At 35.5% G+C, this 16,526-nt stretch overlaps 1 protein-coding gene across 1 annotated transcript; it reads right to left on the reverse strand.

Moving 5' to 3' along the window:
* Positions 1 to 4,140: 4,140 nt before the first annotated feature.
* LOC107807237 (COP9 signalosome complex subunit 2) lies at positions 4,141 to 16,191 on the reverse strand. Its single transcript, XM_016631586.2, has 12 exons — positions 15,977 to 16,191; positions 15,783 to 15,875; positions 14,558 to 14,636; positions 13,365 to 13,605; positions 13,185 to 13,259; positions 12,970 to 13,104; positions 8,264 to 8,451; positions 5,603 to 5,671; positions 5,397 to 5,487; positions 5,164 to 5,298; positions 4,723 to 4,835; positions 4,141 to 4,628 (listed from the first exon to the last, which is right to left on the reverse strand). The coding sequence occupies exons 1-12, from the start codon at positions 15,984 to 15,986 to the stop codon at positions 4,538 to 4,540; spliced, it is 1,320 nt and encodes a 439-aa protein (XP_016487072.2). The 5' UTR covers positions 15,987 to 16,191; the 3' UTR covers positions 4,141 to 4,537.
* Between the last annotated feature and the right edge of the window lie 335 nt (positions 16,192 to 16,526).

The raw sequence follows: 16,526 nt of genomic DNA on the forward strand, positions 1-16,526 counted from the left end.
GGATGAGGAACTCCTTGGTCCTAAAACACCTTATCTCAGTGCAATTGGTGCACTTATGTATCTTGTTAATGCTACAAGGCCCGCCATAGCATTTTTTGTTAATTTACTAGCAAGATATAGCTCTTCTCCTTCACGGAGATATTGGAACGGGATTAAGCATATTTTGCAATATTTAAAGGGAACTCTTGATATGAGTTTATTTTATGCTAACAAAGGTAGTGCATAACTTGTTGGTTATGCAGATGCAGGTTATTTATCTGATCCCCATAAAGTTTGATCTCAAACCGGGTATGTGTTTACATGTGGAGGCATTGCAATATCATGGCGCTCCACAAAGCAAACTATTGTTGCTACTTCTTCAAATCATGTTGAGATAATAGCTATTTATGAAACAAGTAAGGAATGCGTATGGTTGAGATAAGTGATTCATTTTATTCAAGAAAAATGTGGTTTGAAATGTGATAAAAAAATCGGCAATTTTATATGAAAACAATGTTGCATGCATAGCCCAATTGAAGGGAGGATTTATAAAAGGAGATAGAACGAAGCACATTTCACCAAAATTATTCTACACACATGATCTTCAGAAAAATGGTGATACTGATGTGCAATAAATCCGTTCAAGTGATAATCCGGCAGATTTATTCACTAAATCTTTGCCAACTTCAACTTTTGAGAAGATGGTATACAAGATTGGAATGTGAAAACTCAAATATTTGAAACAAGATTTTCATCAAGAGGAGTGAAATACGTGATGTACTCTTTTTTCCTTACTAAGATTTTTCCCATGGGGTTTTTCTTGTAAAGTTTTTAATGAGGCAACTAGAAATGCATATTACTAAATATGTGTACCTTTTTTTCTTCACTAGGATTTTTTCCACTGGGTTTTTCCTAGTAGGGTTTTAACGAGGTACATTATCTTTTACTAAACATTCAAGGGGGAGTGTTATAAAAATCTTATATTGTGGATGTCCATTTATTACTCCGCTATAGATAATCTTCCTGAAGAAAATTATCCGTTTAGTACTCTATTGAAGTTTATCTACAAGCAGCTGATGCAGGCAGGTTACAAGTAACTCAATGAAATGATTTGCGGTAGTTTCTTATTAAACAGGCAGGTTGCGAGTAGCTCATGCAAACAGTTTACAAGCAGCTCGAAAAAAGCCTCGCAGCTGCTTCTTGAAAAGCCTTGCAGCTGCTTCCCGAAAAGCCTCGTAACTACTTCCTTTCTTCTCTATACTTGTCTTTACTTTAGGGCAGTTATTTTATAACAAACAACACGTTAATAGACATTAATTGTGATAAAATATAACACATCAATACAGAAATCCAACGTATGTATCGACAGCAACTGCTCTTATCTTTCTTTGTCCTTATTATGTGCGTACCGTATTTCTGTACTTGTCGTTGTTTCCTCCCCTCCCCCATGTAAAACCTATTTCAGATAGTATCAAAATCAATGATTTCAATCAATCAATATTAGTGCTATTTTTAAAAGAAATCTTCCACTATCTAATTATTGTCAACCAAAATACATTTCCCATTTAGTTTATAATGTTTTAATTTAAATTATTTAATTTGATATAAACATCGAATATATTTTTTTAAGAAATAAAATTAGAATTTAAAGTTTACTGATTCTTACAACAACAAATTGAGTTGCGAGCTAATATTCTTATGCATTCAGTAATTTTTAATGCTTATACAAAATTTGAAGAAAAAAATTTATTGAATTCACGTCAACCCACGTCTAACATTATAGATCAGCGTGCACCCCTTATCTTTTTTCTTTAGGTGTAGCAATCGTTGATTGATGGGACAAAAGAAGCACTCTATGAAATGAAATTGATGGGACAACAAGTTTTTTCCTTATATGGTGAAAACTGAGAGTAAAAATCTAAACTCGAAATCATACGCATGTTAAGAAGTAATTTTTGCCCGCTTTTTCACTTAAATCACTCACTAACATTTTTGTCATTTTATTAAAGGTCGAGCTACCACGTTCTTGAAATCTTTTAAATTCGTTTTTAGTTGATAAATTTTTTTCTTCTTTTTCTATAATCTCCGTTATCTTGAAATTACATTTCAGCCCCAATTTGATTATATTTGCAAACTGATATTCATCTTTAATGATCCTTGTTTTCTCGTTTCAAGAGAAAAAGGTTTTTAGGGAAATTTTCTGGAAAAAAATTATGATTAAAAAAAATGTGTATTGTAATGTAGAAGTTTACATGGAGAGAAGTTTGAGGGCCTATACTAATTTAAATGTTGAGATGAAATCTTTCTTTGTTTTTCCCCCAAAGAATTCTATAAGTAAGCAAACAAAAAAAACTCAAAAGTCAAAATTCGAAGTTATGAATGGACAAATTGCAAAAAAAAGACATAATTTACTAAAACGATAAATTCGAAGTTAGTAATGGACAAATTGCTAAAAAGGACAGAAATAACTCTTTAGTTTATTTTTTTTTTTTTGGTCAAATTAGAAATGGATTCATTAACTTATTAAAACGATAAATATGAAGTTCTCATCATAATCTTCCTAGCCAGGGCAAAAAAAGGAAAAGACAAAAAAAAGTTTATATCATTTCAAGAAAAAGAGCACCCAATATTTTAGTCACAACATGCATGTCTATATAAATCATAGTTGATAGATCAATGATATTACTATTTATAGATTATGACTGCTCTAAGGAGGCAACGTAAATTCTGGAACTTGCTACAAATTATTTTTATTTTCCTCAATATTACCTACATTTATTTTATTTTTATTAATTTATTTATCTGTTTTCACATGCACAACACGTGTAGCTAAATTTTTCAACAATCATACAACACTCTTCTCATTTGGGACGTTTCGAAATGTTTGTAACTATTTTATTTTTTTACGACTTTCAGAGCTTTCAAGAATTTAAATTTATTAAAGTATTCATGCTTTGATTTGATGTTTGCTCTCTTTTAAACTAGTACTAGTACTTTAATATTCTCTTTTAATTAATATCATAAATTATGTACCCAGTCAATCACTGTTTGCGTTACGTATCAACGAGAAAGTTTGTTTAAGTTGTTAAACATGTAGATAGTGCCAAAATTGGTTTTCAAATCATGAACTGCAGTTAATGATGTCCGTTCTTCAAGATGTATATCTTGATTAAGGTTAATAGCATGTTTGGCTAAACTTTTAAAATCTGCTTATTTTAAGAATTGCACAGCAAGGCACGAACAAGAATGGAAACATATTATTTCAGTAAGGACCTCCCCAACCGTCAGATGATTCATAATTTCATTTTCAAAAGTGTTTTTCAAAAAAATATTTTTGATGAAAATCAGTTTGACTAATCAATTTGAAAAACACTTTTGAGCATCAATTAGTGTTGGCTAAGCTTTTAAAAAGTACTTCTAAGTGTATTTTTCTCAAATAAGTACTTATGAGAAGAAGCTATTTTTTTCTATTTATCAGAAAATGCTTCTGCTTCTACTGAAAAGCATTTTTTTTCCTTCAAAAAGCTTACCAAACACCTCAATTTTATTTTTTTTAAAAACTTTTGACAAAAGAAAAAACACTTTTGGCCAAGAATTCTTGGCCAAACAGTTTCATTTTTATTGAACGTTCTTTTGTTTGATTATTAGAAAAACATTTGTGGGTCATACTGATCATTATTTCAGAATTATAGTCTTTTTGGGGGGTTAATTTGCTCACTGCTTCACTTAAAAGGATAATAAATATGTGAAAGAGAAACATGAGAGGTAAACTTCAACACAAAGATCAAGGAATATACTCTCTTATTAGTGTAATTTTTCTTATTGTTCTTTCACCCAAAAAAAAAGTAACATATAGGGTGCTTTTGGTATGAAAAAAAAAATATTTTCCAAAAAATAAGTCATTTTCTGGCTACTGAACGCCAAAAATATTTTCCTTGAAGAATATTATCCATTAAAAGGGGGGAAAATGACTTTCTTCTCCGATGATCCATTTGAAATAATTCCTAAATTTTAGAGAGCATAGGAGACTATTGAGACAATAAAGAAAAAGAATAATAGTCATTGTACGCAATCAGATTTAACTTCATTATTTGAATAAGGTCTACAAAAAGGTATTCTATTTAACTTTTTTTACCAGAAAACAGAATGTCCGCCCCCAAGTTTTTTCAAACACATTAATTTTATTCTTCAAAATAAACGTCACATTAAAATGACCACCAAATTACTATAACTTAATCAAGTTCCATATGTAAACTTGAACGTCCAGAAATTGGGCAAATAAATTACCCAATGCACTATCCGATCCACAGTTCTATTTACTACCTAATGGAGAATAATTTTTTACCTAACTTTATCCTGCTCATATCAGGCAACTGAAATGTCCTCTGTGAATGGTGGGGGGGGGGGGGGGGCAGTACACAAGGAGAAAAAAGGGGAATCTAATCATGTCGAGTAAATTTCTATTTTTGGGAATCATAAACCTTAAGCTTGGAGTCCTCTCTTCTTTTCATCGTATGGTAAGTCAACAGTATAACCACTTCTTTTAGATGGGATATCCTCAACATACTCTGTTGCCAACAGTTTGGTAGAGAGACCTTAGTTGTGTGTTCCATTTATCTATGGCAGTATACTTCTTCATCCCTTTTGATCTGCGTGCACGAATACATCGTGTAAAACACGTTAGAAGTGAACTTAGGTCGCAATAAGTAAATTAATAATGGCACATCAAGGTTATTAATTGACCTGTCGCCACGCTCTAGCAGCCGGTTCACTTGATCAATGTGGCCATCAATCCGGTTATCCAAGATTAGGGAGACCAACAAGTCCTCAACGTCTTTTTCTGGCACATTCAGCTCCTGCAGGTCAATTAATATGAGAAAACCAACTAGGAAGTGCAGTGCATCGAATGGATTAGTAACTGAATAATGCGATAAACTACGAGAGTAGCTCAGTTCACTGTAGGGAGTATGCATGTATCTTCCAAATATGAACATGTAATTAGTAGTGTTTTATGCCATCACTAACACAGATAGCTGATAAAACTTAATCCCTCATGCTCTGCCTCCTCGCATGAGGCAATGAATAAGACAGAATACGATAGATAAGAGGTTCACTATGGAAAAGCTGAGAAAGGGAAAAAGGAAGAATGCCCTAGCAAGAAAGAAGACTGTGATAACTTATCACCTTGGATATGAAGGGAATCCGGATTCTTGTGTAAGGCTTGATGAGCTTCAGTAAAACCTGGGTTCTGACATTCCTCAAAAGATCTTCAATGTAATTCCGAATGAATGGGTCATCCATTATTGTCCGTCTGTTACTCTGTTAAAATGTCGAGAAAAGCACATTCAAAATGATAACAAGAAACCAACTACAGACTGTTGGGCCAACAGGCAATTTTGAAATTTACAGGAAGGTACCTTAAGAATTTTCTCGAACTCCAAGATCTCATTTCGTTGATATGCTGCGATAAGGTTTGTCATTGCCAATATCTCAGGGTCATTTTTGTAACTGAAAAATATAAACACAATCATGTACTGACACAATGCAGCCATAGTCCAGTCACAAGAATGACAAAATACTGATGTTGAATCTCGCAAACAAAAACTTATCTCAGCATACTCACGGTTTAGCTTCTTGACCATCAAAAGGGTTAACTTCAGACTCCATCAGCATATTTGCCAGAACCAAGTACCTAAGTGAAAGGAACCAAACATAGTGTGACATTAGGCAAAGCAGAGGTTTGCAATGGTTAAGACAGAAATGGAATCCGCATACTGTAATCTTCTGATGGAAGGTGAATGTTCAAAACAATCACCTAGCACCGCATTACAGCAATTGACATGGAACAACTTTAACCCATATTTATATGCAATTGGTGGTAGGTGAATGTTCAAAGCAATCACCTAGTACTGCATTACAGCAATTGACATGTAGAGAGAACCATATCTGAGGCTATATCAAAAAATGAATTCAGAGTGTAAGAGTTAGAAACATCAGAGATAGTCTTAACTGTATTCATTTTTCTTTATATATACAAATATATATATCATGGTAGCTCAAGTCTAATCCAACCACCAAAAAGAGTGCAGAAATCTGCTATTGGTTACAAAAAGCACGCCATCGCATTTTAGTTACAAAAAGCACGTCGTCACATTGATTATTTCACATACCAAGCAACAAGTGCGAGAATACTGGGACTGAACACGGAAACGGGAACTCTTGAGGAAGGGCCGGACCACAAAGGGTCTATTGTACGCAGCCTTACCCTGCATTTCTACAAGAGGCTGTTTCCACGGCTTGAACCCGTGACTTCCAGGTCACATGGCAGCAACTTTACCAGCTACGCCAAGGCTCCCCTTCAAGAACCTTTTATAAAATGTAATTGAGAAAACAACTTATTTCTGTTTCCCTCCAGATTAAACAGCACCTCCTCTCCACATAAACAACTTAGCAGTAAACTGTTTGGCAACTTCAACACTTGGAATGTCCTACATGAAAAGGCATAACCTGGAACCTTAATCTTAATCACCTCCAATTTATGAAGCCAATAATGCATCCCATACCAAGAGAAGCAAAAGATTCGTTTACGTCCAATCACCTATGCCAGTGGCCACCAATGTCTAATGATTATCAATACAATCCTCCCTCCACAACAGACACATCTCGAATCTTCATCATAGCCTTAGTGAGTATTTAATCAACCATGAAAGGTGCAGGAGATAAATAACAGAAAATTGGTACCTCAGAGAACATTAGCAAATTTTCTCCAAGTAGTAGACAGATGCATCCTGTCATAATTTAAGTGTTGTGTGCGTTTGCAAGTTTGCATTGAACTCTTTAACGAACTTCCTTCAATTCTAGTTCTAAAGTACTACCTAATGTCTTTATGTCTTTAAATCTAGCATTTTGAGAATGATTTGAGGCATCATTAAATAGGTAAGATCCTCAATTTGACGTCCTGATTAAGGCCTAGGATACAGCACAATTACATATGCAAAGCAGTTGCAACAGTTTAATTTGGTACAGAAATGTCCGTTTTCCCATATATACTGCAGGTATACAACACCCTGTTTCAGTCACATGCATATCATGAGCACACTGCAATATATTTCACCCAACCAACTGCATCACGAGGTACATGAGGTACACTGCCTCTCTTTCAGGATAAGAAGCTACAAGCTTGAGGAGCAAAAATATGGAAACATTTGACACTATTTTGAGTGGCTTGACGATAAGAGTGGTAGGGACAAAAGTAAAAGACGAGTACTGAAAACTATTCCCTTCACTTGGTTAGGAAATAAAAGGAAGAAAAAGCCGAGATGCAACCCTCCCAAATTTGAAGGGGGGAAGGAAGCAAATTTTCCTCGTCGCGGAAAGTAGAAAACAATAGAAGAGAACAGATCCGTATAGGTGATAGCACTAGTTGAGATTAACCCTTAGTCTTGTTGACACACCTACATTAGTCCAACATTTGCTAGGAGTCTATAAAATCTTGTTGGAAAATTTGTATGTCAGTAGAAAACGTAGAGAACTTCTAAGGTTAGAGAACCAAATTCATTAAATGCTCAAAGGAGACGGGTCTACTCGAAGCAAAATGGATAGTGAGGATTCATATGCCAACCCCAACTAGCTTAGATTGAGGCTTTATAGTTGTTTGTTGTGTCATGTTAAGCCAAACCACCAGAGGTCGATGTTAAAACATCACAGAGAGAAGTAAGATCAGTGACTTCACTCTATTGCACCAAACATAGCGGCAAGAAATGCGAGCAATGGTTCGACTACATGATTTAAGTTTATCAAATATAGGGTAAAACATTCAGTTTAAAAGGCCATTAATTCCATGTCAAGCACATTACAAAAGTAATGGTTAGTGATTAAGTAACAATCCAAAAGCTTGAACACATAGTTAATGGTTAGTGAAAAACTTCTTTTTGTTATTTGACAAGTACTTGTGGAAAAACTTTCTACTATTGCTTCAATAGGAGTACAATTAATTTTGTTAGATAATGATTATTCCAAGACAAACTGCTTTGATCATGCTTTTTCAACACATGATCTCCTATGTTCTTTAATGCAGCAACCACGAGCTACAGCTTGTAGCAATCAGTAATACAGACGTCCAGGAACTAGCAGCCAAAGACTACATTAATAATTTCAATTTCGTTGTAGTTTTATTTTTCTCTTGTGTCCTTAGCAAGACGAAAGTGGAAATGCCAAAGGAAGCAAATAAATGCACACACAACCTACGCATATGAAGCACAAACAGGAAGTACAGCACACATACTTTAGGCACTGGATACGCCTATGATTCCCAGCTTCATCATAGTTCTTGAAAGCTTCAAAGAAGTCTGTAGCTGCCTCTGCCCACTTTCTCTCCGCCATATGCATTTTACCTCCACATTCGCGAATGATTCCCATTATTCTTGGATGAGGGATTGCTGACTTGACTGAAAGTGCTTTGTTGTACAGTTCCTGGGATTATACTCATATTATGCATGAATTAGGGATTGAAAACGGCAGCTTATCAGTTCAAGCTATGTTGCTAGGATCCTCCAAAAAGACGACAGATGCGCTCGGGTCCTCCAAAAGAAAGTTATGCATTTTTAGAGGATCCGACATGGGTGCGTTGGCATTTTGGAAGCTCCGAGCAACATAGACCTCAAAAAGATATAAATTAAGGAAAATGAAATGTCAAGCAAGTTTTAAAGCAAGCATGCATCCTCTGTAATGTAATAGTTAATACGACTGGATAGATGTTTTCAAGATATTAATGCCAGAATAAATACCAGAAGGTTAAGAAATTATGGTCATAATACAGATATATACTCCGCATGGATATAAAGTTATAAACACATCAGGGTCTTCTGTGGCCCCACTTAAAATATCAGAAATTTAAAATATGAATGATTTCCCGTAGAGGGGTCATTTTTTGGCCCCATTCCAATAAATAGTGCGATCAAAAAGTTATGGCTTTTTTACTATTTGTCTACAACTTTTTGACCGTCTCATTTATTGGAATGAGGCCAAAGAAGACCCTTATACAGGAAGCATTCTTAAAATATTATGGCTCATTATTTTCAACGTGAAAATATTACCTCACTCATATTTGATCACATCTGAGTAGTAGATAACGCCTAAATAGTGAGATTTCGGGTAGAAATAGATTTGATCAAATCCTATTTTAGCAACTTTGACCGGACATTCCCTACCGAAAGAGCAGAAGTAATTTACGACTACTACAATTATAAGGTCTCTTTGATACCATGTTATAAATCTTTTCGGGAAGAGATGAAGAGAAGTTGTCTTCTCTCTAACTTAATACTTCCTCCGGTCCTTTTTATTGATCTTTTAGCATTTTTTATTTGGTCCAAAATATTGATTTTTTTATTGAGACATTGTACTTGTTGCACTGATGGACTATATTAAATACGATAGTAAAGCATTTGTTGCACTACTTGATTATATTTATTATTATGACCGACCTTGATTTAATGTTGAAAATATACTCCCTCCTGTCCTTTTTATTTGATTGTTTAGCCTTTTGCACACCTATTAAGAAATCTACTTTGGAACATTAATTAAGAATGCTATTGACTAAATTAACCTTTATCTCTTCTCAAATTTACTCATAGGAAATTGTAAGGACTTTTTAGAAAATGGTTTAGATCATTTATTAGCAAGGTAACTTAGAAAAAATAATACTTTCTTGATTTTTGGACCAAATAAAAAGGACCGAAGGGAGTAAGATAATATAGTTCAATGGTGCAATTAATGCATTACCGGAAAATCAAGGTTGTCGTAATAAATGCAGTTTAATTGTGCAAGAATGCCCAACTATCATAATTAATATACTAAAACAGCGTAACAAATGAATCATGCTCAATCTTTTATTGTCTTGACACAATCTCTGTAATTTTATGATATTTTCATAAATAATACCTGTATATAGGTGTTTCTTGTAGCTCATTCATATCAAGTTAGAATAAAATAAGTTAATTTCGCCTCTTTCTCGACTGCTCCAGTGACTGTTCTAACCTTTTCAAGTCATTATTCTAGTCGTTTTTAAAGGGACATGTGCCACTATTCGTGTCAATATTCAGTGCTAACATGTCAATGTCGTCGTGTAGAGACATCTTTCTAATCAATGAGTAGCTAACACCAGGTCTCCATTAAGTGACATGCCACTATGCACTTATCCAGTCATCAAGGCCACATTACTAAGCATTAATTTTTTCAACATATCAAACTTGATTTTACAGCTTTTTATTTGCAAACATAAGTTGTTTCACCACATTGAGTTTAAAGATTGTATCTGAATACAAGATAATGTAACAGTGCATTTATCATCGCTACCAGTCAACGTTTAATTACCGCCAAGTATGGCATAAAACTGTTCGGCCATTGCCACGTTACTAAAGAGTAATCTTTTCAGCACACTCAACTTGATTCTCCAATTGATTTGAAAACCAAAGTTGTTTCACCATCCTAAGTTTGAGGAAACGTGTTGAGAAGAAAGCAACTAATTCAGCTAGGAGGTGCAATAAACTCACCATTGTCAAAGTCAAGTTTGGCTCCGCAATAACAAATATAGTAAAACTTTGTAATAAATTCATTGCTATCATAAATGTAATCAAGCGGTTCAACAAATAACTCACACTCAATCCTTCAGTAAATAATGCATATAATCTTAATTTTCTACCCTACATTCACATCTATAAATAGATAACTCTTGTAACCCAAATGCGTAAAGTAAATTGCCAATCAAGTTAGCACCAAGTTAGAGAAAAGACAACAATGACTCTCTTTCTTCCCCTCAAGATTTCTCACACTTATCAAAAGAATCCTTCTAAACCTACACTAGCCTAGAAATGGATAGAAAAGCTTCAATAAACGTAAATGTAAATATCATGATTTATGAACGATTGACAACTTCTGCGTTCAAGTTAAGGATCTCATCTAAATAGACTGCTCTACCAAAACCATTGTTAGAAGCAAAGTAAACATCTCTGAATGACAAGAAGAATAAGCTGCCTAATCCCCTGATACCTCACTGCCATTCTGCCTGTGTAGGTATATGATTGATTACAGCTGTTTAACCCTTTTCCTATGAGCGGTTCCTGGCTATTCTACAATCAGCATCCTACCGGTTCCGCTATAACTCCATTTATCACCAGGGCACATGCGCCTTATCAACAAACCGGCAAAGGATCGAGGAAATACAGAGAGAAACCAGAGAGCAGATTTTAACAGAATGAAGTTCAATAATTTGCCCTGGTGATGGACGCATTAACACACCATATTCATGGGGAGGTGCCATGGTGTATGCTATTCGTTGATGACATAGTTTTGATTGATGAGTCGCGAGCCGGTGTTAACGAAAGTCTGGAGGTTTGGAGACAGGCTCTAAGGGTGTCAAGTTGAGCAGGACGAAGACGGAATACATGGAGTGTAAGTTCAGCGTTGAGCCGAGGGAAGTGGGCGCGGATGTGAGAAACACAGGTCATCCCAATTAGAGGCAGTTTCAAGCTATGTTGCGCGGACTCTGCAAAAATGGTGTCGGGTGCGCGTCGGATCCTCCAAAAGTAGTGCATTTTTGGAGGATCCGACACGGGTGTGGCAACATTTTTAGAGAGTCCGCGCAACATAGGTTTCAGTACCTTGGGTCGATTATCCGGGTGGGGTGGATGAAGTGGATGTTAGCATCTGGAGTCCTATGTGACAAGAATGTGCCACCGATACTCAAAGGTAAGTTTTATAAAGCGGTGGTTAGACCGGCCATGATGTATGGGGCTGAGTGTTGGCATGTTAAGAACTCACATATCCAGAAGATGAAAGTAGCAAAAATGAGGATGTTGAGGTGGATGTACGGGCACACTAGGATGGATAAGATTAGGAATGATGATATTCGGGAGAAGGTGGGTGTGGCTCCTATTGATGAAAAAATGCGGAAAGCGAGGCTCAGATGGTTCGGGCACGTACAGAGGAGAAGCCCAGATGCTCTGGTAAGGAGATGTGAGCAGCTAACTTTGGAGGGCACGAAAAGAGGTAGAGGGCGGCCTAAGAAGTATTGGGGAGAGGTGATCAGGCAAGACATGGCGAGGCTTCAGATTCCCGAGGACATGGCCCTTGATAGGAAGCTGTGGAGGTCAAGTATTAGGGTTGTAGGTTAGGAGGTAGTTGAATCTTTCCTTACTTCGTACCTTTGTGAGGCTAGTCTGGTAGGGTTTGTGTCTGAGACAGCTAGTGGCAATGTTGTGTCTTGCTACTCTTTCGTTTCTCATAGTGTCGGGTCTATTTATTGGCTATCGCTTTTGCTTTGCACCTATCTTCTTGTTTTCATGATATTGTTATTTTTCCTATGATTTCTGTTGGTGGTACTGATATTGTCTCTTTTCGTCTTCTTGAGCCGAGGGGCTTTCGGAAATAGCGTCTCTACTCCCTCGGGGTAGAGGTAAGATCTGCGTACACACTACCCTCCCCAGACCCCACTAGTGGGATTTTACTGGGTCGTCGTTGTTGTTGTTGTTGTTGTTGAAGTTCAACTAGGAAGGTGAAGAATTCCATACTGCTAGATACTTCAAACAATGACAGAAACATCTATAATTCATTTCCTAATATTTCTTGGAGGAATTTAATAGATTTTTACTAATCCGGGAAAAGAAAAGAAACACTAAAGCAAATTATGTGTGTTTTACAAAGACTAGCATTCTTTCAAAGAGTCTCAATCACTACCTTCAGAATGTACTGGTTATCTTTTCTGGGGTACTTTTGTATACAAAAGAGTGAGCTTCTAGAAGTAACATTCTTTCAAAATAAAAGAGACCACAAAAACCAAGAAAACTTAAACATACAGAAGTATCTGAAATTGGCATTTGAATTGAAAGAAACTGACTGTAAAAAGTTTGGCCAAAAATGAAGGAAATGACGCCTGATTCTGCTCAAAAGCAAGTATATTATTCAATAAATGGGAAGAAAAAGGTATTAAAATACCTTCAGTTTTTTGTTATTTTTTGTCTCTGTGTACATTTGAATCTCAATTGCATATACCTCCAACAATTGTGTCCCTTTCTTCTGATCATCAGTGCCATCTTCTTTCTTACAAGATTTGTGGAGCTCTTTCAGAATCTAACAAAGTTGTCAAGTTATGTTCATGAAAACCATAGCAAAATAAAAGCTACAGATACTAATCTGAGCAAGCAAGATACCTTGCTCATTCGTCCATATTCCCCCATGTCAAACCAAATCTGGCAAAGCTTTAGATTCGTCTTGAACCATAACCTCTGTGAAAGAAAGAGTGGGTCGTGAGACCTTAACGAAAGACACAAGAACTTCGAGAGAAACCTGCGAGCTGACTCCTATATGCCAAAAGAGGAATACACTCTGACCTCATTCTTAGCCTCTTCAAGGGCTTTCAGTGTTGTCTGGTAGAACTCCTGCAGAAGGCTGAAGTTCTGACTAGCTGATCCAGAAACAAAATCCATAATACTGTTTATACACTTCTCACTATAGTTCCGTGTCACTGCTGATTTTATGTAGGTCAGCATTTCTCGATAAGCATCCATCATTTCCTTGTACTTCCCTAGCTTATAGTAAAGCTTAACAGTTTGCTTTAAAGCTTTAAATCCCCTGGAAATGATGATAGTTGGTAACAATACAAAAGCAAGTTGTAGCTCTAAAATTCTTAAAAGCTTTAGGAAACCCATTAGTTAAAAGCATAAGGCATGAGACCTGGATAAGAGTCTTACACGAGTTGGATGGGTAAACAATAACCAGCCTTGTAGCATTACAAACATGAGCTATAAGTCTATAACTAGAAATTTTGGATAAGGGATATTAAGCAAATTTGCAATTCCAATTCAGAGAAGAGAACATAAAAAAGACTGCAGTTCAAAAATAAACTAAAGAGACTCCATCTTCATTAGTGATTTAAAATTTGGTGTGTCATATACACACAGAAATGAGAAAAAGAGTGGATAGAAGAAAGACAGGCTTGTGTGATAGGCACATGGCACGAGTTCGAATACTAGTTGGTGAACCAAGCTTGGCATTTAAGTGAAGAAAGGTAGAGGGCAAACCCATTATCGTACGAGCTTCAAACCTAAAATAGTGCATTTCTCGGTCAGTAAAAAAAATAAGAAGAAGAAATAGAGGCCTGCTATTTGAATCTGACCTCTTTTTTTAAAACTGAGGTAAGTGATTTTGACTTTCAGGTCATATTAATAGTTGCATGCTGCATAATCAATGAGTTTTTATCAATGCAGCGTTAGATACTTGGGAAAAACTAACTCAGATTTCAGCATCTCCATAATGCACATACTAATGATTGGCCGGGTTTCCCTCCACTTTACTTCACCAGTTTGCAGGTTAATAATAGAAAAGCAACTTTTATTAGAATGCACGTTCCTGATGCCATTTCCTATATATGTAATGGCACATAGGCATCATCACACACCATAATATAACTGATCTCACAAATATATGGTACGCTTGTTAATAATTTTATCTAGCCACCACCCAAGACAGCACGCTGAAAAGGTTACCAGCAATAACTGCAAAATTTAGACATTCAACTCCTTACCACTCTGCCTTCTCAGGTTCCATACGTACTACTTCAGCAAAACCCTCAAGTGCTCCTTCGGGATCAGTTTCGACCAAACCTATGCATGACATCATTGCAAAATATTACTTCAGTGCAGTGTTTAGTATAGTGAAACAGAAGTGGATCAATACAAACAGAAAGTATATCTCTAGGCAGCACTACCAAAAATTACAAGAGGATGCATAACAATACAATACAAAGGCAACACTGTTACCTGGTAGTTAGCATCACAAAAGGTACCTTACAACTGAATAAAACTAAAAGGCAGCATTTATCAAATTACCATTACATAAAGTTTGGTTTTGCAGTTACTCAATCTTTATATTGGCTGACTTATCCAAATAAGCAGTGTGATTGTTAGCCAATAGTTAAGAAGCAAATGATACATGCACGCCTTTCACACTAGCAACCATAGCAAGGGCCTAACCACTACAAACATAGTTCAACAGGAAAAATGGAAATCTCATATTCTGGCCCAGGAGATTGAGCTCTTTTAAAAGTTTTTGATGCGCTCTCCAGCTATTCCAGAACATATGTTCTATGACCAACAGAAACACGCTATCTTCCAATACAGTATTGTAAGTAATGGTTTAATCAAAGTAATATGTATTATAGTCAAGATATTTGTAAAACAAAAACATTCTCCTTAGATAGAACATTTTCCAATATAAGGTAACCAAATAATGAAAAATTTCATGGAGGAAAATATTTTCCTAACATTTTTACTTTTGTTTTTCTAAAAATGGTAATAAGTCTAACACATTTACGTTAGGTCTTATACTCTCTAGGAGCGGTTTAACCTTTCAAAGATTTATACGATTAGAAAATATTCAAAACTTCGAATACTTGCTTTTTATTTGTATTTGCATATTGGCATGAGATAGAGTTTAAATGGCGTAAACTGGGACAATGAGGATTCATATAGCCGAACCCAACTTGTTTGAAACTGAGGCGTAGTTGTTGTAAAGACAACCCCGAGCATAACCCAGAACGCAGAATAATACAGCGAAAATCACGAGAATAATCAAATTTATCATCGTACTTACAGCATTGAACACTCAAATAAAATCTGCAGAAAAATTCTCAATTTTGTTTGGTTATTAACTACATTTATTACCAGGGAAAAAGAATATGTACTGTACAATACAAAGAATCCCTAAAGCTTTAAACTGGACAAAAAATTCTCAAAATTAAAGTTGAAAACCTTTGGAATTGTAGCATTGATTCTCGATATCAACATCTTGCTCTTCCTGCTCCTCGTCCGAGTACTCGAATCCGTAATCCTCCATATCCGCATCTGCGACATACATATATATTCACAAATATCGGATCAAATTTATATATGATACAGAAAATTAACGGGAAAATTATTGAATTTGATGTGATTTTGAGTATTACCAGAACCCATGGCTGATTTCAGCTGACAGAAGACAATTGAAACAAAGGAAAATTGAGAGTTTGAACTGTGAAGTAAGCGAATTGTGCGTCCGTGTTTTTGAGTTCCGAAAGTCAGTACTGGAAAATAAAAAATAAAGTTCCGTACTGAAGGGTTTGTTCGATTCGGGCCCGAGTTCTAACTTCTAAGAGAATCCCATTACATCAAATTCAAATATGTGACTTGCATATGTTTATATTTATTAATTGATCAATAGTTTAACGATATGTATTCTCACTTAACTTTTATCTATTAGGCGCCCGGACATAAAAATTATAATTTTTTAAATAAAATAATATTTAGAGTTAATTTGAAAAATAGTATTTGAAATTTAAAATAATATTTAGACATATATTTCACTTGAAAAAATATTACAATTTAGTGAGTGAGGGAATTTTTTTTTGAAAAAGTGGTCAAAATCACTTTTTGGTTTTTGAAAAACTCATTTTCAAAAAATTTCCAATAACTTGCACAATATTACGGATAAATACATTTTTGAAAAAAGGAAACTTT

The sequence above is a fragment of the Nicotiana tabacum genome, chromosome 19 (assembly GCF_000715075.1).
Source record: "Nicotiana tabacum cultivar K326 chromosome 19, ASM71507v2, whole genome shotgun sequence".
In the NCBI taxonomy this organism is placed as follows: domain Eukaryota; kingdom Viridiplantae; phylum Streptophyta; class Magnoliopsida; order Solanales; family Solanaceae; genus Nicotiana; species Nicotiana tabacum.